Source organism: Saccostrea echinata, unplaced genomic scaffold, assembly GCF_033153115.1.
Source record: "Saccostrea echinata isolate AGI-Se365-2 ecotype Australia unplaced genomic scaffold, CSIRO_AGI_Sech_v1 ptg000054l, whole genome shotgun sequence".
NCBI classification, from domain to species: Eukaryota; Metazoa; Mollusca; class Bivalvia; order Ostreida; family Ostreidae; genus Saccostrea; species Saccostrea echinata.
The window spans coordinates 40,917,736-40,940,873 of record NW_026889803.1 but is presented as its reverse complement, the minus strand read 5'-3'; the positions used below and the strand labels follow the sequence as shown (position 1 = coordinate 40,940,873).

The 23,138-nt window shown below is 34.7% G+C and overlaps 1 protein-coding gene across 1 annotated transcript in view; it reads right to left on the bottom strand.

The window, feature by feature from the left end:
* The window catches only part of LOC133171988 (uncharacterized), a 121,251-nt gene that overhangs the window by 92,860 nt on the left and 5,253 nt on the right, over window positions 1–23,138 (bottom strand). Inside the window, exons 6-62 of the mRNA XM_061306781.1 lie at window positions 22,976–23,082; window positions 22,803–22,885; window positions 22,622–22,680; window positions 21,786–21,907; window positions 21,514–21,604; window positions 21,276–21,384; window positions 21,004–21,178; window positions 20,497–20,686; window positions 20,075–20,283; window positions 19,499–19,617; window positions 19,177–19,373; window positions 18,945–19,090; window positions 18,587–18,763; window positions 18,065–18,223; window positions 17,682–17,824; window positions 17,476–17,546; window positions 17,210–17,370; window positions 16,822–16,988; window positions 16,526–16,715; window positions 16,219–16,371; window positions 15,822–15,998; window positions 15,196–15,343; window positions 15,001–15,111; window positions 14,545–14,696; window positions 14,249–14,387; window positions 11,350–11,568; window positions 11,085–11,154; window positions 10,745–10,908; window positions 10,482–10,609; window positions 10,222–10,363; window positions 9,815–10,054; window positions 9,637–9,679; window positions 9,375–9,526; window positions 9,104–9,195; window positions 8,969–9,014; window positions 8,443–8,694; window positions 8,036–8,090; window positions 7,785–7,954; window positions 7,464–7,637; window positions 7,013–7,228; window positions 6,829–6,874; window positions 6,583–6,731; window positions 5,541–5,714; window positions 5,072–5,287; window positions 4,907–4,949; window positions 4,600–4,760; window positions 4,149–4,325; window positions 3,715–3,924; window positions 3,558–3,600; window positions 3,192–3,355; window positions 2,496–2,669; window positions 1,977–2,259; window positions 1,492–1,655; window positions 1,177–1,338; window positions 844–1,062; window positions 480–522; window positions 223–380 (exon numbers count right to left, since the gene is read on the bottom strand). Of these exons, the coding sequence (XP_061162765.1) occupies window positions 223–380; window positions 480–522; window positions 844–1,062; window positions 1,177–1,338; window positions 1,492–1,655; window positions 1,977–2,259; window positions 2,496–2,669; window positions 3,192–3,355; window positions 3,558–3,600; window positions 3,715–3,924; window positions 4,149–4,325; window positions 4,600–4,760; window positions 4,907–4,949; window positions 5,072–5,287; window positions 5,541–5,714; window positions 6,583–6,731; window positions 6,829–6,874; window positions 7,013–7,228; window positions 7,464–7,637; window positions 7,785–7,954; window positions 8,036–8,090; window positions 8,443–8,694; window positions 8,969–9,014; window positions 9,104–9,195; window positions 9,375–9,526; window positions 9,637–9,679; window positions 9,815–10,054; window positions 10,222–10,363; window positions 10,482–10,609; window positions 10,745–10,908; window positions 11,085–11,154; window positions 11,350–11,568; window positions 14,249–14,387; window positions 14,545–14,696; window positions 15,001–15,111; window positions 15,196–15,343; window positions 15,822–15,998; window positions 16,219–16,371; window positions 16,526–16,715; window positions 16,822–16,988; window positions 17,210–17,370; window positions 17,476–17,546; window positions 17,682–17,824; window positions 18,065–18,223; window positions 18,587–18,763; window positions 18,945–19,090; window positions 19,177–19,373; window positions 19,499–19,617; window positions 20,075–20,283; window positions 20,497–20,686; window positions 21,004–21,178; window positions 21,276–21,384; window positions 21,514–21,604; window positions 21,786–21,907; window positions 22,622–22,680; window positions 22,803–22,885; window positions 22,976–23,082 (8,304 nt within the window). The remainder of the gene's footprint in view (window positions 1–222; window positions 381–479; window positions 523–843; window positions 1,063–1,176; window positions 1,339–1,491; window positions 1,656–1,976; window positions 2,260–2,495; window positions 2,670–3,191; window positions 3,356–3,557; window positions 3,601–3,714; window positions 3,925–4,148; window positions 4,326–4,599; window positions 4,761–4,906; window positions 4,950–5,071; window positions 5,288–5,540; window positions 5,715–6,582; window positions 6,732–6,828; window positions 6,875–7,012; window positions 7,229–7,463; window positions 7,638–7,784; window positions 7,955–8,035; window positions 8,091–8,442; window positions 8,695–8,968; window positions 9,015–9,103; window positions 9,196–9,374; window positions 9,527–9,636; window positions 9,680–9,814; window positions 10,055–10,221; window positions 10,364–10,481; window positions 10,610–10,744; window positions 10,909–11,084; window positions 11,155–11,349; window positions 11,569–14,248; window positions 14,388–14,544; window positions 14,697–15,000; window positions 15,112–15,195; window positions 15,344–15,821; window positions 15,999–16,218; window positions 16,372–16,525; window positions 16,716–16,821; window positions 16,989–17,209; window positions 17,371–17,475; window positions 17,547–17,681; window positions 17,825–18,064; window positions 18,224–18,586; window positions 18,764–18,944; window positions 19,091–19,176; window positions 19,374–19,498; window positions 19,618–20,074; window positions 20,284–20,496; window positions 20,687–21,003; window positions 21,179–21,275; window positions 21,385–21,513; window positions 21,605–21,785; window positions 21,908–22,621; window positions 22,681–22,802; window positions 22,886–22,975; window positions 23,083–23,138) is intronic.

Here is a 23,138-nt window from a genome sequence, read left to right as displayed (position 1 = left end):
AGTCAAAGTAATTTGGCAGTCCAGACCACTTTTCCTTTATGTTTTTCAACATTGTTGACACAAATCCTCAGATATCTCAAAATTTAATATCAGTCCCATCAAATTCAAAATAACGAGGTTTGGCTGTACATCTCTTTGGTACTTAATTATGTACCTGTAAAATAATTCTCCTATAAAATTGAGTCATAGAACTGACTGCTACTGTAGTTGATCTGATCTTACTTGTCTGAGGTTTGGACCAGTCACATGATGCTGAGGGTAGATATGCATCTTGTAGGATGACAGTGTCCATGTAACATGCACCACTAGCCTCCATACATACACTGAGGTTCAGGTTTACAAAGAATCGCTCTGCTCCTTCAAATCTCTCCACTTGGTAGCTAATGCATACAAAATAAAATTATCAACCATAACTTGTGAATCAATTTCTACCGGGAAAATTTACATTTCTTTCACATTGAAATCAAACAACATTTTACCTTAGTGCTATCAAACTTTCCATCTGAACACTCTCTGTTGTTCCTAAATTTAAAGAAAACCATTTTACCTGGTATACATGTATATGTATCTGTTTACTATAATTACTCTAATTCCAATACCATTGTACAATTTATTCTACATGCGAGTATATAAAAAGAAGTATAATTTTATTTTTACTATTATATTTATTATATTTGTTAGCATTTGTTCTTCTACAAAATTAAACTTTCTGAATTTTAACCAAGGGTTCCCTTTAAATTCTGCACACTGTAAGTTCTACTTGAATATTATGTGAAAATAGTATTTTCACATCCACTATCCATCCTTTACGGTCATATTAATTCATCTGGAGCAAGTATTTACCATATGTGTAGTTCAGTAGATTAATAGTAGTCTTGTAATTCTCTATCCCAACAGTCATTTTGTGATTACAAGGATCAATGTCAATGTAAGCTTCAAAATTCCTGGCCACTGGACCTACACCGACACAGCACCTAACCTTGGTACACTTGGAGGATATTCTACAGAGGATGGGCTGTGAGGATAGGTCAGTCTTCATGTATAAAGATGACCTTGGACAATCTGAAATCAATGAATAAATCTACCTTACATTTTCTGCATGCAGCTTGCATGGTGGTATACAAAAGCATGGTTTTCTGCTAATATAACCTAGAGGGGAGAAATGGAATTGCTCACCATCAACCCAACCTGCCAAGGATAAGGAAGAAACTGTGCTACATTGGGAGGGATTAAGATAACCAAGAACTCCCAAGTATTCCATCAGCAAATCTGAATCAAACTGAGACAGTGAAGCAGAAGTTATTCCCCTTGACAGTTTCCACTGGTTCAAGGAAAAATCTGTTATATAAAACAAATACGAGATTTTAGCTATCATAGCAAATATTTACAACACAATGTTAAATGCATTTCTTACAAAGAACTCCAATGTCAATATGAAAATAAAATATTTAATGAGTTAATATAGGTTTCATCACAGATCTGATAACCTACTTGGAATGCTTGGTGGAGCGCTGTAGTTACAGACACCTTTGGATAGTCTTCTCCTGTTAAATATTTGAGCATCTGTCATACAGGCTCCAGCAGTCTCATAGCACAGACTTAGGTTCAGGTTTACCAAGTACTGATTTTCTGATGTAAGATCCCAAATGGTGAACCTACAATATAATGGACATTGACAGGATTTATATGATCATCATATAAAGATTTCTGTATTTTTTAAGTTTTCAATAAATAACGAGATGTGTTTGTGAAACACTGATCCTCCATATGGCATGGCCAACATAAAGTTTTCCTAAAGTAGGTCAAACTCCAAAATCAAGGTCATGAGGTAAAAATTGTTGCTACCCAAGGAATTATATGTGCAGTAATGAAGCCCTTGCACCAACCATTAAAAAGTTATGACCAAGGTTTAAGTTTTGTGGCCAAACAGACAGACCAAAAACTACATGCCCCTGGATCTTTTTGAAAGCTCTTACCTCATTCTAACAACATTAAACAAGCGAACATCCCTCTCTACTCCAAATGTAAAATCTTTCAAGTTGAATGTGAATTGGAGTTTATCTATTCCAAAGCTGATTTTAAAGTTACAAGGATCAATGTCCAGGTAGATGTGGAAATTATGGGAGAGGGGTGTAGATTCCACACAACAGTCTATCCCAGTGCACGAGTTCTTGATTTGACACACCATGTTACTGGAAAGAACCGTAGCCTGAGATGGAATGGCATCCTCTGTTGGTTGAGTAATAGTCTGTGTGCAATCTGTAATTTATGCACTTTTTTAATTATACTTTGCAAGCAATAGCTGGTTAACTGTTTCAACAATTATTTTCTTGCTGAGCAAGTTATCTACATAACAAATCTAGTCAACAATTTACTCACACTATTGTGGCTAATAAATGAAATTTAATTTTTTTATTTATATATAATTGATGTTCGCTATTTTTTTTCTCATCCAATTAATCTTAAATGTTAGCTGTTTACTAATAGTAAATCACCATTTTTAATTCCATTAGAGTTTGGGATGTATCTAGAGTCTGTCAGTGAACACTGGGTTGTATCCATATGGTTAGGAAGCCCAAGTGTTTCCTTCAGTCTCTCCAACACAAGTCCAGTTATTTGAGATGGGTTAGCCACTGAGTTCTCAGCCATGAAAGCAGTCAAAGAAAAATCTGTCAAGTACATTATATAAACTAGAAATATGTCCATAGGACATGAATGTCCCGCCGAGGATATATTAGTAATGCAACATTTTAACACAAATTGAGAAAAGTGAGGTCAAGGTCAAAGGAAAGGTCAAGGTGAAAAAATATTGATGCAGTTAAATAGCTTACATCAGTATGTATCAGCACATGAAGTTTGACACTAATTTAAGAAAAGTGAGGTCAAGGTCAAAGGAAAGGTCAAGGTAAAAAATTGTTGATGCAGTTGAAAAGGTTACATCAATATGTATTAGCATATGAAGTTTGATAAAAATATTATGGTTTCTTTAAAACTATTCATGGCGGGGCATAAATATAGCTAACTTAAAGGTAAATAACTAAATGTATATGGAAACTGTATAATAGAATTTGCCAGCTTAAAATCTGCCTTTACAAAAATGTGCTCAGAAAATATACAAAATATAAACATGTATATGAGACAGAAATAAAAATAAAAAACCCACCAGGCATTTAAATTTAAGCTGTACTTACTTGTTTGGATAAAGCTAGTGGGCCAGTTGCAGTTTGTCTTGGGAAATTTGACCCTATCCACCACATTGACGTCCACCACACATTCTCCTCCCTCCTCTAGACATACAGCCAGGTCTACAGATACAGCATAGGCATTCTCCCCAATCAGATTCCACACACTGTACCTGTATATACAAATAACCACAACTCTAATCTGCAGAGCGGCCTTGAACTCCACTGAATAGATATTGATAATTGTTTTCTACATCCATGTGCTCATGAAGAACTATGACACCAATTTGTTCATCTGCTACAAGCATTTGTAAAAAATGCTGTTAGAATGCTTTTAAATTGTTTTAGCTCATGAAAAAATAAAAATGATCTTACCAGAATTTGAACACTCCCATGATCACCATCTCTTTTTTCACTCCTGAAAGTTGCACAGAATGTTACAAAATACAGGTGAATCCAGCAAATCAAAATATCATCCCTTCCTCCCCAACAACTATGAAAATATTTCAATGTTAAGATGAATATTACTTACCAAATTCGAAATCTTTCAGTGCCTCAGTCCTTGTTAACCTTTCAACTCCAAATGTGACCTTTTGATTGCAGAAATCTAGGTCAAGGACAACTTCAAATGCCTGCTCCAACTTCTCTACCTCCACACAACAAATGATGGATGTACAAGAGCTGTTTACAAAACAACTGACCGTATCTCTGATCTCCAGAACGGCAATTGTTGCAGGACACACTAAAATACCATACATGTAATTATACTGAAGGAGCATGCAAAATTCAGAATACACAAATTATTTTTCACATTTATTTCTTCATTTTCAAAAATAAACTGCATTGAACATGCATTATGTTCAACTGTAAATGTTGCCAAAAAATAAATAAATAAACTATGCAAAAATGGATTTTTAGAAATAAAAAAACAAAATTAATATATTCAGAGGACCACGTGTAAATTACCAGCGGACCATCCTTCAGTGGTTAGTTTGTTACTGCTGTAAGGTGTCTCTGCTCTGTCACATGACTTTTCTTTCATGAAGAGTCCGATACCCAGCGTATTTAGCAGCTGATCAGACATAGCCTTTGACAAACTTCCTTCCAGTCCTCGAGAAGCCATCCAGTTAGTCAAAGAAAATCCTAAACATTAGTAGAGAGAATTAAACATAACTATAAAATTGTCACTTTTCCCAAGCTTCAATGGATGCATAAATAATTTGTACATCTTTAGCCAATATCAATGAAGATATTACTTTGAAATACTGTAAGCTTATTTATATCAAAGCTTGACAAGTTTTCCCATCACAAAATTCAAATATGTTACTTACTTATAACACATATACTGTAACCAAATATTTCCTTTTTTGCAAAAACATATATGCTAAATTTGAAAATTTTAAAACATTTTTTGGACCTGTTAATTTAGCTGGCATGGTGAGGTTACATTGCAGGATAGGAATCATGACATTTCTCAGGACAGCGACATTCATATCACAGGAGTCAGGCTCCAGACACACAGCCACTGACATGTCCAATACATACTTGTCTGAGAGGGTAAGTCTGTCTATAGTGTATCTATATCAAAAATCAATCATCTATTTATTTTGTGCCTTTTTCATTAATATAAGATTGTTTAAAGACTGGTAGAAAATCAAAAATAAAGGACATCAAATAGACATTGCAAGACAATACTTAGAGCAATGAGAAAGAGATTAGCCTACCTCATTTTAATTATGTTGCTGATGCTTTCAACATTATCTGATCCTGAAGAAGACAGAAAATTCAATAAGACGTACTATTCATTTTTCTTTTATAACAAACAATGGTCAACATTTTCTAAATTACGACAATTCATTTAATAGTAACAAAGAAATTATAAAATGTACCCCAAGGAAAGCTGAGAATATTTTTGGTGAAGTTTTTCTTCTCAATTCCACCCATAATGACATAGTTACACTGGTCTAGGTTTAGGAAAAAATGCAGTTTGATGTTGAAGTAGGCATACTCCACACAGCAATCCACTCGACTACAATCAGCTGACAGCGTACATTTCACAGCAGCACTGGAGATAGCAGTAGGCACAACAAAGGCTACACCACACACTGGAATGGAAATTCAAACTCACAGTTTATATAGACAGGAATTCTATGTAAAGTTTCAAGAAATGACATTTATTCAAAACTAGAGATTAATCTGCTTGAGAAAAATCATCAAAATTATTTTCAGTTGTCACTCATAAGCATATTCAACAAATCTGAAGTAGAAATTTTCAAGCTTATTTAATTGAAAAAAAAAAACAATTTATTTTACAATATCATCTTTCTTTCTTTTTTTTTTTATTCACAATGTACATACTGTTGTTCCAGCCATTGGTTGTTGAAGTGTAGGGGCTCTGTGTGGGGTCACAGGGAGTTGTCAGTCTGTAGGCATCAATACCCAGTTGTTGTATCAGAAAACCTTTCTCTATATCTGTAATCTGAGCTTTAGAGGGAATACCCATCTCAGCCATCCAAGTAGTCAAAGAGAAATCTACAGATACCAAAAAGATCTCAAATGCTGCATTCACAATACCAAGACAATTTTTTTTTTACATTGTACAAATATTGGTCAGACTTATTTCTGTGTAGTATCTGTTTCCCTAAATTGTTTGGTATCTAGTCATCATTCTAAACATATGTGGTATGTTGGCATGAGTGTGCCCCTGACTTCCAGTATAAAACTTAATTTCATTATCAGAAACTCTTGGATATCTTTCAAATTATAGATAGTCGAATCATGTTTGAATATCCAGGCTTGATTCAAATACTGGTCACCAGTCATTTATATAAATCAACATAATAATAGAGTTTAAATGTATATTAACTATCCTTTATATTCACTCGAATACATACGCAGTTATAGTCAACACTTATTATCTTATACTCAAAGGGCCGAGAAAAAAAAAAATCGAAATATTGGATGGTTCAAAGCATTAAGGTTACAATATACAGTTTAACCTTGTTATCTAGAACTCAATGGGACCAAGAGAAAACTTTGAGATATCCAAGGATTCAAGATATTGAGGGTAAATTACTTAAAGAATAAGCAGTTGAGACTTCCAAATCACTTCAACATATCAATGGTACTCGTGATATCAGTGTTCGAGGTACCAAAGTTCAACTGTATAAGGAAAATGTGGTTGGGACTTCCAACACACTTCGACATAGCCATAGTATTTGAGATATCAATGTTCAAGATTCTGAAGTTCAAGTATTACATAAATCATCAGTCCAGAGTATAAACAGTTGCAATCAGTTCAAAATAATATTCTTGTAAGAAACAGCTGCATACCTTGAAAATATTTTTATCTTGTGAGTAGAGTTGGTTAACGGAAAAAGGCCATTGAGGAATAACTTACTTTGGGTGGATATTCCAGTTGTTGAAGATTGTAGACGTGTATTCTGGAAGACAGGAATGTCTATGGCACACTGCCCTGACCCTTCTAAACATGCATACACATTGGCATTGAAGATGTAGTCTGTGTCAGATATTTTTGAAATGCTGAATCTGTGCAAGAAAATTCATATCCACAGTTACATGAACCTAAATAGAACTTAAATAAATGTATGTCTAGTATGAAGCAGATTTTCTATTTATATCTTACCTTAATTTAATGAGGTCACCAGCTGCAGAGATCGTCTTTTCTTGTCCTGGAAAAAAAGTTTCCATCCATCTTACATTTACGCAAATGACTACTCAATTTCCATCAATTTGAAAAAGTCAACATTCTTAACTGCAAGACATGCATTTTTAAATGCAAAACATTTAATACAACAATTAACCCTTACCCCAAGTGTAATCTGCTATTTTCACAGTTCTTTGCACATTTTCCATGCCATACCGGATCTCCAACTTTTCTAAATCCAGGAAGACGAAGGACCGAAGCCCAAGTCCGAGTGTTGGGAGATCAGCACAGCAGTCAATACCCGTACAGTAGTCTGGGATGTAGCATGTCATAGGGTCAGGCACCTTGGCGGGCAGGGAATTAATGGTTCGGGGGCACACTGAAAATGAAAATTACATTGATTTTTTTCCACACTAATACCAGAAGTCTATACAAATTATACTTTTTCCATTGGTTTCACTGATATTTACCAGAGCAACAGGATAATATAAAACATCACTACCAATGGCACCATGCAAAAGATTGATACTAAATAAAGACTTGAATAAAGATTCAGGAAAAACGTGCATTAGAGCATTTCTAACTGTACATTTAATATTCCAAAAAATTATCACCATTGTGGTATCCCATTAGAGATGGACTGTAGGGACTTCTTGTCCTGTCACACTTCTGGCTGCTGAAGAACTGGGTCAGATTTAGCTGTTCTAACAACATGGCAAGTGCCCCTGAGTCAAGCTGCTCTATAAGGCTCACATTGACACTTTGTGCCCAATTTTGCAAGGTAAATGCTATTGAAAGATGAAGGTATACATTTCATTCTTAAAAAAAAAAAAGTTATAACAAATTATCTGCTCTTCATGGACACATATATACATGTATATACTAGGTGCTATACTGAAATACATGTAAAAGTCTTTTGGTTGTATAAAACTTACTGTTGAAGTTGACTAGAGATCTGGACTGACAGACAGGAATATCCACTTGTTTCATGAAATGAAGTTCACTGGTTGGAATACAGAAAACTTGACCATCCAAATTCAGACAAATTTTCAATTTAACATCCACAGTATATCCCTGGTTAACACCCTTCTGTGCTATTGAGTATCTAAAAGAATAATTCAATTTAATGCATTGAAGTTACATTGTATGACAATAAGGCTATATTTAACATAAAGACCTTCCTTACATTACTTGTACAGGTGCTGGACTCCCTGTTCCTAAGCTTATTGTCTTTGTTGTTCCTAAAAATACGTTCATTCATGTTTAAACTGTATTTGAGAACACATGTAGCAACATACTTGTACATACATATACCAGGTAGGCAACAATTCATGGGCAGTACTTAAAATGTGATTCAAACATTAACAAATCTGTATATTCCACATCAAATACATGTAATTATAAACATCTTAATTTGACATTAAGGAGTCTGTGGTTTAAAAATATTCAGTAAAATTTTCTCCTTGAATTTATTATTTGACTCTTTATGAATTGTATACAATGGTATTTATCAATGCAGAATGTTTTGATTTTTTAAGTCATTAAATTTCATACCATTTTCCCACTTCCCTTAAATAAAAAAAGTATCCCTACCAAATTCATACTCCAGAAATGTTGACTTCAGCAGAGTGAGACCCCCTAATCCGATGTCTATACTGAAGTCACAGGGATCCACTATGAACCAAAAGGAGAAGTTTTTAGCTGTAACAATGTCTCCCAAAGGAAGTTTGAAGACCAGGTCCAGACAGCACTGGACACCATAGCATCCCCGGGGCAGCTGGCAGGTCACCATGTCTTGGACAGTGGCAGGCAGATTACTGTCCACATCAAGTGTATTGGTGCATCCTAATGTCAACAGAATGGTTAAATTAATTTCATAGAGGCAAAGTGAACCAAAAAGCTGTGACAAACAATTTGACAAATCAAACAAATATACAGTAATTCTTGTTGAGTAATTTATTGAGCTCTATATAACACATTTATAATGACTTTGCAAAGGGTTTGTATATATAGAATATATCTAATAAAAGAAAACATTAAAAAATAAAGCATATTTATATTATCAATATACAAGTCTGCACGCACTTTCAAATGAAAGGTTAAAAGACATTTCACTTACCTGCTGGTGCTGTTGGTAAGGTGCACGTCTCACTTTTTATCACATGCTGCAAGAAACAAGGGGGAAAATTACAAATAATTTTACATAAAAAAGAATACAACCATGAATGCACAAGAATATTTTGCAAATACTTACTTGTATGTTAAATTTCTTCAGTACAAGTTCAAAGGCTTCAGTTGTCATTTTGCCTCCAATGGAATTGAGCAAGCCATTTATTGTTCCATCTCCTGTAAAAGAATTAATTATTGTTGTACAATTATTTCTACCAGTTTTTTTATGGTCAATAAAAATGTTTTTCCTAAGTTTTTATTCTCAGTTCACATGTGACTCAGTTTCAAATCTGTCTGCCTGTTGTGGACAATCTTTGATAACAATACACATAAAAAATGACACATAAATGAATTACCTGGGAGAACAAAGTCTCCACAAGATGGCACTGGCATTTCAAAATCCTCCAGGAAAAATCCATTTATAATACATCCAGACGAGACTGGACAAACAATCAGCCCCAAATCCAGGATATACACCCCTCTTACAACATCACGATCTAGTGTATACCTTCAAGAGCAAAATATTGGATAAAAACTCCTGCATGAAGCTTATTTTTCCTGGCCATAAATCTTCTCATTCAGAAGACTAAAGAAAATAAACTGCTAACAGATACTTACTTGATCTTCACGTTTGGGGAAATTTGAATGATCTTTTCAGAGCCTGAAACCAATACAAAGTCATTTGAATCAATACAAGTTTAGATACATATTTTTGACATATACATGTACAAAGATACCAAAAAATGATAATTTTAATTAATTTCAATATCTTTTGAATAGGATTATAGGTACTTACCCCAGCTGTAAGACAGCAAAATTCTAGTCAAAATTCTTCTTTCAAATTCGACTTTCAGCAAAAAGCTACATGGTTCCACATCAAATGTAGTCTTGAAAGATTTGGAGTATATTTTGCTACTGAGATTTAGAGCAATGTCTGCACAAGTTTCAATTCTTAAGCAATCAGGGTCAATGGAATAGTGAATAATGCCGTCAATGGTCGAGTTCCTGATTGTGGGAAGCGTTGCATTAGAACATGCTGAAATATGGAAAATACTTTACAACTCAAGTGTACATACAATACACAAATTTCATAATTAATTTCCATGGGCTGTACTATATCTGAGTGAAGCCTTTCAAAATATATATCCACAACATAATTTACTGTATTATATTAAATGGATTTATAATTTCAGTGTGGCATACCATAATTATCCTGGGTAAGCCTGGAAATTAATTCATTTCTAGTTCCATTTGGTGACAAATTCCTGGCTTCCAAAGCTGATCTGAGCTGACCATCTGTCATAATGCGAGGTCTAGGACATGGGCCTGTTTCATAAATCATGTTCTGAAGAGAAGAAGGCAAGAAATTTCATGTTTTTTTTAACTAATGGCAAACCATATGCACATTTACTATATTTTCTTCACAACCAAATATTTTTTTTACACAAGTCTTTCATAATCACTTTTGTCAATCCCAATTCTTGTAGGTACTCAGCATCAGTATCTGTTATGGCTTTTTTGGCTAATGTTTTACCAGACTGCTTAATGTTTCTCCATGATGCCTCTCTCTTTAACAAATTCTGGTAATCCACTGCAACATATTTTCAAACTTTAAATATAACTTACATAATCCTTGGAATTTCAAAATTACATTCATAGTCAATTAAACAACTAACACAAATAGGAAAGAAGTAGTTTAAAACTTTTTTATGCTTTTCACATTTACCATCAGGCCAAATAAATGATCCATCTGGAAGACAGTCAGGATTTCTGAAGATGGCTCTGTCCAAAAGTGTCACATAGCTAGGGCAATAATCAGGATTACTCCTACTACACATCCCAGCTGCTAATGTGACCAAGGTGGCATTATCTCCCTTGAACACACTATACCTAAGAAGAAAAGTAAAATTTAATCTCATGACTGAATTTCTGGACCTTTTTTTGAACATATACAAGAAAAAAAGTATAGAATATTAAGCTCTTAATTGCCTTTTCAACCTTGCAAAGAGTATAACAAAATTAAGATATTCACAATCCTTCAGTATGTCACTTGAAAAGCTACTCACCTCAGCTTTACTGATACTCCTCCAAGGAATGCATCTAATGTGTCATTCACAATGATATCCCCTTCTACACCTAAATTTAACAAAACAAAAAGAATTGCAACATTTTTTTCTCGCTCTCTCTCTGATAAAACTCACAATTAAAAAAAATGAAGAACTTAAATTAACAAGAACCTATCTATAGAATATACCTGCTATATGTGTATAAATATTATTTACACAAATAGAAGTTAAAATGTTAAAGTGATTTTGTTGGTTTTAAATTTACCATCAAAGTCCGTACTAGACAGGTCAAACTGGTATGAATTCATTCCTACACCCATGTAGAGTTTGACTGGAGAAGAACAGTGGTCCATGTTTACCCAGACCTTGTATGTCCTAGTCAAGAAAGATAACTCCAGACTGACGCAGCACTCCACTCCTAAGCAGTTTCTGTCATATGTACAGTACACATCTCTTGGCATAGTGAAAGCCAGCAATGGACAATCTGTACAAAACACAAGAGGCCCAAGGGCCTTAACGGTCACCTGAGTATGATAAAACAATTTCAAGGATGCATAGAGTATAAAATGAACCGAAAGGTGAAGCTTTGTTGCCCAAAAGCAAGAAAAATAGGGTGATCATGATCAACAAAATAATTGGTCTTAATATTCATTAACAGTTCATAAATTAGGTTCTAATCTGTTCCCCATTTATCACTTTCACTATACAGTATATTAACAAATTATCAATGCTTCTGTACTATTTTAATCCTTTGTTGAAATCTCTTACATTGGCATCTCTTGGTCTTTGATGAATATTTAATAAGACAAGTTATTTTTGTCTCATTTTTATTTATCTACTACTTACAAGTCTATCTGATCATTAAAACTATGAAAGTACTTCTTGTATTATACAATAAAAGTTTTTGCATAATTCTCTATTTACCTTTCAAGTACATTATTTACAGTGATAAATTATCAAAAGTAAATGGCAAAGGGGAATAACTCCTCTCAGTAGAATACAAACTAATAGAGCCCTGGCCAGCACCAGAACACTTGACCAAATGGTCCAGATGTTCAAAAATCTGGTAAAAATTCCCTTCCCTATAAAAACTTTTACTCTGTTTGCCTCAGATATGCCCAGGTGCGGAGAAGATTTTTAAATAAATAATGCATTTTTACTACAGATTCACTATATTATCAATAGAGCCCCCCCCCCCCCCCCCAACCCCCAAAACACCAGAGCTTCTGACCCTGGGACCATATGTTTGCTCATCATCACTTTGTTTATCTGCTTAACACTAAGGAGCAAACAGGATTATTTAATAGAATTAATGCATTTTCACTAAATTATCAAGAGCCCCACCCTCACACCAGCATATCTGACCCAGGGGTCATGAAATTCACTACTCTGGAAGAAGCACACTTGCTCATCATAACTATACACTTAGCTTCTTTAACCAGAAGAAGAAAAGAATATTTTCAAAGAAATTTTGCTTTTTCACTTTATAATCAATAGAAGCCCCCCCCCCCCCCCCTTTCACCAGAACCCTTAAACCTGGGGTCATAAAATTCACAATTTTGGAAGAGGCATCCTTGTGTATCATAACAATGTACTTTAGCCTGTTTAAGCAATACCCAGGGGCAGAGAAGAAGATTTTCAAAGAAATAATTCACCTTCACTATAGGATCTATATAGCCCCGCCCTAGCACCAGAACTCCTGTCCCCGGGGCCATGAATTTCACAATTTTGGAAGAGGCGTCCTTGATTATCATAACAATGTACTTAGTTTGTTTAAATAATACCCAGGTGCAGAGAAAAAGATTTTTAAAGAATTAAAACATTTTCACTTTATAATAATCAATAGAGCCCCGCCCTAACACCAGAACCCCTGATCCAGGGGCCACGAATTTCACAATTTTGAAAGAGGCATCCTTGATTATCATAACTATGTATTTAATGTGTTTCAATAATACCCAGGAGTAGAGAAGAAGATTTTCAAAGGATTAATGCATTTTCACTATATAATCAATAGAGCCCCACCCTAACACCAGAACCCCTGACCCAGGGGCCATGAAATTCACAATTTTGAAAGAGGCACTCTTGCTCATCATAACTATGTACTTAGTTACTGAATTTAATACCCAGGAGCAGAGAAGAAGATTTTCAATGAATTAATGCATTTTCACTATATAATCAATAGAGCCCTGCCCTAACACCAGAACCCCTGCTTCTGGGGCCATGAATTTCACAATTTTGAAAGAGGCACTCTTACTCATTATAACTATATACTTAGTTAGTTTATTTAATACCCAGGAGCAGAGAAGAAGATTTTCAATGAATTAATGCATTTTCACTATATAATCAATAGAGCCCCACCCTAACACCAGAACCCCTGCCCCTGGGGCCATGAATTTCACAATTTTGGTAGAAGTACTCTTACTCATCATAACTATATACTTAGTTAGTTTATTTAATACCCAGGAGCAGAGAAGAAGATTTCCAAAGAACTAATGCATTTTCACTATATAATCAATAGAGCCCCGCCCTAACACCAGAACCCCTGCCCCTGGGGCCATGAATTTCACAATTTTGGAAGAGTCACTCTTACTCATCATAACTATATACTTAGTTAGTTTATTTAATACCCAGGAGCAGAGAAGAAGATTTTCAAAGAAATAATGCACTTTCACTATATGATCTATATAGCCCCGCCCTAGCACCAGAACCCCTGACCCTGGGGCCATGAATTTCACAATTTTGGTAGAGGACTCAATGCTTATCACAATGATGCCAACAGTTTGACTGCTTGATGTCCAGGAGTAAAGAAGAAGATTTTTAAAGATTGCATTAATTTTGGTGGTTTTAGCCCCACCCCTCAGGCCCCAGGGGGGCAGGGACCATGAAATTCACAATTTTTGTTCCCCTTCACCCATAAATGCTATATGCCAAATTTAGTTGAAATTGGTTGAGCGGTTTCAGAGAAGAAGCTAAAAATGTTCAAATGTTAACGCACATCGCACGACGCACGTCGCACGCCGACGGACGAAAACGGATAGCAATAGGTCACCTGAGTGACTCAGGTGACCTAAAAATGGATGCTTTTGAATGGTAATGCTAACCTTTTAAAAAAGACAAAATTCAAATAAAATTGACATTTGTTACTGGTTTAAGTTCGTCCAGACCTAGATACTGGGTCATCAGGCGAGTGACCATGTCCTCTCTGGAGCCAGAGGTATTTTTTCCTTGTTGTACAAGTTCCATAAATAGCTGGTCCTCTGTCATCTCACTAGGATTGCGACAGGGTTTGTTGTTTATCATATCCTGGGAATATACATAAAAGACGACTACAATACCACATATAAAAATGTCATTTTACAATGTACTTCAAATTTTCATCTGAAAGTGAGATATTTTCTAGAGAATTATTTCACTATAATCATTGATACATATCAAAGAGTTTCCCTTTTGTTTTCAGCACCTTAATGCTTGTTACAACTCCTCTCAATGCTTCTTTACTGGTAGTCATGTTGAACTTATCCAGGAACTCTATTATGGTTCCAAACTTCAGTCTTCTCAAGTTGTACTTTTGTAGAAAAGTGTCAGCCTTCAAAAGCAGTGTGGAAAACATTCCTGAAAGGCCAAAAATACTATAATATTACCATTTTCAATAGTATATGATTCTTGAGAAACAGTAGTAAGTGTAAAATTTTATGTATATGTTAAAATGTTTTATGGTATAAACTGATGGCCAAATTGTGCTTCCAATATACATGTATATCACAAATGACAAGAATAAGTGTGTCAGAATTTGTCAAAATGGTTCCTGGGGAACATGAAAGTTTGCATCATTGTGTCAGAATTTGTCAAAATGGTTGCCTGGGAAACTTGTAAGTTTGCATCATTTTAGATCTAAAGTTTTTGGCCATGCACTTACCTGATTTACTGTTTGAAGGAGATGTGGAACATGTGTCCTCCCCTGAATCCACATCATTCCCAACAACCCCAACTTTACTCTTAACCACCGAGTAAAAACTCTGACCATCTCCTTAAAAAATAAAATCCTAAGCTACATTCATGATAAAAACTACAATAAAGGTCAGACTAACAGGGACACTTATATACACGTTACCTTTGATAGACTGTGTGTCATCCGGATCATAAGATGTGGGGGGAGCAGATGGAAAGGTTAGATTGGCCACATTCTCCATAACAGGGTCATTGTCCTTGACAGACTGACCACTGGTCCCCACTATCACTCCAGCAGCCACTGTGTTAGTCTGAGAAGAAAAGATTACATCAACTGTACACAGATCCTTTTATCACTAAATTCATTAAACATGTATTGTAGTTTATGTCAATAAAGCTACAGGTACTGCCATTTTAAATACTTGTAATACAGTAAAAAATGCTTATATAGAAGTTTGGGTTTTATGGATCATGGATATCGGCCTGGATAGCTCAGTGTTTAGAGCACCTGACTAGTAATACAGGGGTCCCAGGTTCGACTCCTGGTCCAGCCATATATTTTCTTCATGCATTTCTCCTTTCCTACTACACTTAAATGGAACACACTTATAATGAATTAACTCTTACACCCATGTGGTTTTCATTTCCTGTGGCTTTAAATCATATGTGAACATAATGGATATAACAAATTATGTTTATAGCGAAGCAAAATCGCAGTCCCTGGCACTTCGTTATAAACATGTTTTACTATATCAAGTTAATTAAGATCTCTCTCTCTCTCCCCCGTACCTTGAACACCAGTTTGTAATCATCACACTGCTGTACCCAGGAAGGCAGAGTGGGATAGGCCTTCTCTAGGAAGCGAGTTGGATCAACATATGATGCTCCCACTTTCTTAAAGGACAAGTGAATGTGGTCCTCACAATGAGTACTGTTGACTGTTCCTAGTACTTGGCCACCAATAACCTAAATGATGTCAATCATTCCAAAAGACTCAAATACTTAAGACCCCAATGCTTAAAGACCAACATACCATGAATTTATTCAATTGATAAATACTAATTTTTTTTACTGCCAATGAAAATAAAGAGACAAAATATAGTACTAGTATTATTCTTGTACATGAATTTTAATGTCAGCTCTTATAATTTACAATGGAATTAATCATTCTGTATGGAAGACTTACAGCTCTGCTGTCATCCACAGATATAGTACTGTTGGGCTCTATATTTGACATGTAAATAACAATGTCCTTCAGGGAGCCTTCTGATGGAACCAGAACCACTGTATTACCACCCACAGATTCAAGAGACACTGTGCCAGGAAACGGGGCCACCACCTGTTTTGGAAATTAATAATCCTAAATTACATCTGGAAAAGCTTTCACCTATTTAAAAAACACTCAGTTCACAACAATTCAAACTAAATATAATTCATATTTAACATGTCCACTTTGCTCCGTGTTATGGGTCTCTTTTAGTTAATCAACTTACATATTCTCCATTTGAAATAGACAAATCAAGTCCTATGTGGTTATACTCCTCTACCCCCATTTTGTCCAGTGTAGATGGATAAAGTCCATTCCCAGTACAACCTTGTCCACTCAGTCTTATCTGTCCTGGGAAATCTCGGTGTGTTCTTGCTCCAAATATAGACTCCACTTTTGCTCTTGCTGTCTCATAACTGAAAGTGGTCAAGAAACAAATCATTTGGAGGTATCAATGACACACAACAAAAACTGACTTTAACAGCAAATTAGTATACAAAGAGAGGACAAGATGACACATACCCTGTGTTGAGGACATTGTTGGCCTTTTTGGCCAGCTTCACCATGCTGAATACCCTGAAGTATCTGTATAGAAATCTATCTCCTACCCCATCCAAGATTTCTAGTGTATCTAGCAAATCTTTGATCACTGACATTAAGTTATCCAGAACCTCTTGTTTCATGGAAACCTTGAAAAAACAAACATCTGTACATTTATCCTGTCTGTAAATGAATGATAATGACACCATTTTTTTTTTAAAAACACTCGATGCAATAATAAATACATCTACAAAATTAATAAAACCACATGTACATTTTTCTCTTACCATTATCTCAGGTTAATAAATCAATAATGAAGATCTGTTTCTTAGATAAAATTTCATGTAATAGTGAGAGAAAATAGTCTTACAGTGCTATGCCTGGCTTGGCTAAACATTTTTATTTGGTCTTCCCCTGTTGTCTCATTTAACCAGGCAGATCCAGCCAGGGTCATAGAGGAATTAGCAAAAACAGCCAAGTCACGAAACTCAGATAGGAGATTACTCAGGTCAAACCAATAAGGCTTTTCCTCTGAAAATATCAAGAAGTTTTTCGTACACATATTTAGAATGGTTTAAGTCTGAGAGTTAAACCTGTAAAATCAAAATCTGCTTAAATTGCAATAGAACCACAAACCTCTCTTAAACAAACAGGATTCTTGAAGATAATCAACTGCAGCCACCAGTTTTTCAACAGCTTTCCCAATCCTAAACAAATAGAAAGCATCACACTGTTTTATCATCTTAAAAATTTGATAAACTGCCTGTTGTATGAACTAGAAACTCTAAAAAAGATCTCTATATTATATACAAATATAGCAGGTCAACTGATACAGTACTTACGATACAACTCCGTTTCCTATTGACATTATAGCTGTTTTTGGATCCCTGGGTATTTGGGTCAGACCACCCAGGACATCCAATAAAGCATCATACAGAAACTTGGTCTGCTGAGGGAGCATCAACTGAACAGTCTCCTCCACTTCCTACAGTAGCAGCATAGATCTATATACACTGTTCTCTATATACATGTACCTGTATATCTCTATAACAAATTGTACTGTTTTTTCATATAAAATTATACTTTATGCAATTTTGCTTCATGACCAAATATTTTGTACATGTACATCACTTATTAAGCTACATGTACATATTTAGTCCATTTACAAAGTGTGTGACAGAAAGTTTAAAACCTGTAAACTGATGATGTGCAATTTGAGACTTACATTTCTGAAGCCAATGATATGAGAACTTATATCATTTAAAACTCTTGTGATTCTGTCAATGAAGTGGTGAGCAGGTATAAAGCCTGGGGGAAGGTCATTTGGGTCATATTGTCCAACTTTGTCCATAGCCCCTGTTGTGCTGTTTATCAATGTGGATACCTGAAAAGACAAGTATGTAGTTACCAATAATTTCTATAGAAATTCTACGACCAAGTTCTGTCAGCCAACAAATATTCATGACAACTTTTATTAATAACTTGAAAGTTCAAATCCATCTGCTACTATGTGTATAAATTTTCATAACTGAAAACACCCTCTCCATAAATACTCAATAAATGGTTAGCCCTGGGAAATATTGAAAACAGAAGGTTACAAAATTCTTGAGATATTTCATGCAGGCAAATAAAAGTTGGTTTTCGGTGATTTATCATTTGTTGACTGTTTTGTGAGATCAAGACATGATAACAAAGAGTACAATTACTAAATTTCTTCTGTCAATTTTGTACCTCTTCTTATGCATACCTTGTCTGAGAGATTTTCCAGTGCATCCATGAGATGACTGACGGTAGCCTTCATACTGTAGTTCCCAGTGATTACATCTAAGAACAGGTTAATTCCTGCTGTCAGCGAGTTAGCTACAACAGCCACATCTCTATCATAGGACTTGGCATATTGTTCAATATTTCTCATCTCATTACCCTGTCAGAAATAAACATCAGCTTTACGATCATGTTCCCCAAATCGTTTACAATCTTTTGATCTAGCTGACCTTATACAGTACCAAAACACTGGAAATTTCATGCTTCATTTTATTTGATCTAAGAAAAAAATAGTAATTAAATTCAACATAAAGGGCAACATAAAAGATACAACAAAGAACCTTCAAAATGTTGATGTTGTATGTGGACCCTCCTTTGAAACAGATCCTGGCTACAAAGAAATCCATGTTCACTCCAATATTTCCCAAGTGAATTCTGGCATATGATTCATCATGCACTTCTAAAGACATCTCACTTGTGAGAGGGGCTAAAAACGCAAACAAAAAGATTGCCTTTAATACACATTTTGTTCTTTTTCTATTTTTCAAAAAGCATAGTTGAAAAGCAGTTTACCAATTTTCAAATCCAATGTGTTCTTCAGTACAACTCCAAAAGAGGCTCCTACATCAGGGGAACCTATCATTTTCCTCCAGTCCACATTGGTGGCATGTATTTTGAATCTTTTGTTAGGGGAGGAGCGTTTGGTCCTGATGTGATTATCAGAAAAATCCAGCAGCTCTATACCTACATTATACGGGTCACTGTCATCTCTGTAAAGCATAAAAACAAGTGGATTTTTAAAATTGTAAACCTATTGTTCCTTCATAATTTCTTAAAAATTGGCTGAAAGTCATAATTCTTTACAGCTCATTTTATCCAACTAAAGTAGACCTACCTTCCATTTATTGGAGCAATCATCTTGCCATGAGGATGAGCCATGTACAACAGAGATGCTTCATATTGAACTTCCTGGTTTTCATCATGCAATGCAGAATGCAGCAAGACTTCTGAAGCCTGAAATTGAATTTGAGTTTGAGTTTAAATATTCACATAAATAGGAGTTGTATCTTGCCATTTTTTTAAAAAATAAATCAAGAACAAGCCTTCATCTGAAAATAATTATACAAACTCAGACTTGAAAAAACACCTCAATTTTGAATTTATTCATAACCACATCAAAAAGTTAAAAATTACATTAATTTTTGAACATTTCTAAAACAACAACCTACTAAAGTTTGAATTTATTCAATGCAAATGTTCCAGAGATATATAGGTTTAATACTCATTGCATTTGGACACTGTAGGTAACTTACCTTGAATGAGAGCTATAACATACGACTTAGGTCCAAGGCAACAACAAACAAGTGGTGCAAAGGTTTAGCTTGTACAAAATTTTACAACAGATTGAAGATAGAAAGCTTTAGATGTGGACAAAATGTCCAAGAATTAAAAGGAAAACCCCATCATTTACCTGTTTGTGATCATATTTTCTTAGAGCATGACAAGCTGCTCTTTTGACCCACGGGGAGTTTGAGCTGTTGATGTGGGACACGATGTAATGGTAGGAATGATCCAATCCAGCATTTCCCAGAGTCTCTAGAAGAATTACTTTATGTTGATCATAAATCGATCGTACAGCCTCAGACATCAGGGATCTCTTCTTGCGGTATTCCCAGGGATCTGAAATTAAACAGAAAGCAAATGTAATTTCTATTCAATGGTTTCATTAACTTTCTCAGCTAATTATTAAAGTCATTTGAGGTTTACCTTTCCAGAGCGTTCCAAATAATTTTTATTTGTATTAATGGCCCACAACCTCTCATTTTCTATACTTATTTTATAACATTCCATTAATTTACTTCGGATTTTTACCAAACAATAAGCTAGACTGACCATGCATCCCAAGTTGATCATGAATTCTGTCAATGATGCTATGTGCCCTGTCTTCCTGTCCTTCTCGTCTCAGCCTCTGACATACTGCACCTAGTGTCAACATCAGACGGCTGTGTACATCTCCACTGTACAGGGTCTCGGGGTATTTATTTCTTCTGAATACCACTTCTTCTAGTGTCTTCAGTAACACCTTCAAAACATCACAAAACCTTTGGTCATGTTCCACAAATACATGGCACACATAAAGAAAATCTGAATGAATGATAAAATAGAGTGCATATGGATGTGACTAAAAATTATGCTTTTGAACAAAAAATTTGACTGAAGAAATAGAAGTGTTAGCAAAAATCTGGAAGCTATTTTCCTGTTTCAAGATGAAATTTTAGAGAATAAATAATAACATTTAAGTTTGTATCCAAAATGTTGAAATTCTTATTTTTATGGATAATTATCATTATGCTAACCATTGAGTAAAGTTTTGATTTAATGAATGGTGTTGAGAAGTACCTCATTGGGTGCTGCATCATCTGCTATAATGTGGGTTAGCATCCTCTTTATTAGGTCTGAATTTGGTTCTGGGTTTTTCAGTATTTTTAAAGCAAACTGTTTTTGTGTCCATTTTGTTCCTAAGACTCCAAATGCATCAAGGATATATCCTGACACCTCTTTTTCCACAGCATTTCTTTTCATGGTAAAAATTTTTTCAAAGTCAATTTATGATACATCATTTTTATAAAACAAAGTAATCTAACAGCGAGTGATTCTAACGAATAACTTACTGCTTATTATAGGAAAAGAAGTGCTGATCTGCTAAGTGGCTAAGACCATCCTCTGATAGCTGTTTCAGAATCTTGACAATATTTTGAAAGCACCCTCCAAAGATAGTGGCTAAAAGTTAACATTTATTTCTGTCAGTAATTTTGCAATCATTTGGATATTTTTCTGCTTTGTTAGATCTACATGCAAAGAAATACAACACAAAAAGTTATCTTTGAAACCAGCCTTTTGATCTCTTACCTTCTGTTTGATGTTGCAAACAGGTTACATTTCCATATATTTCTTCTTTTGCTTTTGAGATATTTTTATAGGTTCCCGGCCTTTCTTCCCTCTGCTGTCAAGAAATTATCCAATTGACTTGTTAAAAATTGAATCCATTTCTTGAAATATTATAAGAGAAAATACATAGATCATTTAAATTCTTAAGCTGAGTTCAATGCTTCTGATTTCAATAGTTTTCATATTTTTAGAAATTCACTTCTTGTTCTATCATAATTGCTCAGTGATACAACCTGCTGGGTTTCCAGTCCAGCAGTGACCAACTGTCTTGGTGGTCTTTTCCACTTCTCTTTCACAAGTTCTCTGTCTATGAATATTAGTCCACCCTGACTTGTATAGCTCATCTCAGGGGTGGCTGCAATGAATTCATTAAGAATTTTAGTATTTGCAAAGCAGATCGAAACAAAATAATATCTCTCCTAAATTATGAAAGCTAAATAGAGTAATTTTTGAAGTTCTTTTTCCAGAATTATTCATAAAAACACTGAGTAGTAAAAAGAAAAAAAAGAAGCAGCATTGCTGCTTAATTGAAGCATACAGATTGAATGATTACTGTATATACTTGCCTATAAGTCGGTGTTTTGGGAGTTAAATTTTGGTCCAAGATTCTGTGTTCGACTTATAGGCAAGTCATAGAAAGATGGGTATTTTTCTCAACGATGAAAGGTAGTATTTTATAAGCAATCCCGCCAATTATCGTTGACCAAAGTCTTTATATATTAAATCATTTATGTATTTTAAAATTACATGGATTACTGCGTAAAATACAAGTATTTATAAATTCTAATAGCTTTATTTTTATCTAAAGTGTGTGTTACTTATTTTTTAATGATTTAAAATTAAATATTGACGTCATTTTTAAGAAATATTCATTGAAACAAAGTTAAAACATGGGAGCATTGATTTGAAATTGTCAACCAATTCTGGCAAAAATTTGTACCGACTTATAAGCAGGTCAATGGCAAATCCTTCCAAAATAACTGCAAAAAATACAACTGACTTATAGGTGGACCGACTTATATGCGAGTATATACGGTAAGTTGTAAAGTAAAGTTTAAGATATGTATACCTATAGTTCCAAGTTTACTCATTGATGGAATGTTCCTCATCCCAGTGTATGGATCAAACCTGTAAGTTTGAAAATGTATTATTAATACATATAAAATACTGTTAGATTTTCTTCAAGACAGCAATTCAATCAAAATATCTACAATATTCCAGACATATCAGACAAGTGCGCTCAAACATACCCTGGTGGTGATTTGGGTGACTTAAAATCTTCAATGATGTCCACCTTATGTATAGTTTTAAGTGAGTCATGATAATAGAGCACCTGAAAAAATAATCAATTACACAAATAAAATACAAGAAGATACTTGTCGAACTTTGTAACAAAATAATAAAGAGCAAAATTAAGTGTTACCTTCTCATAGTTAGCCCTGGCATTCTTAACGGGATGACCATGTCTGATCTTCTTGAACTTCAGACCTGTGTCTGACTTTGATACGTTGTATGTAGCATTATGCTCACCTTGAAACAAAGCATTGATAACGTCAAAATGATACTACACGTACTACAAAAACCTT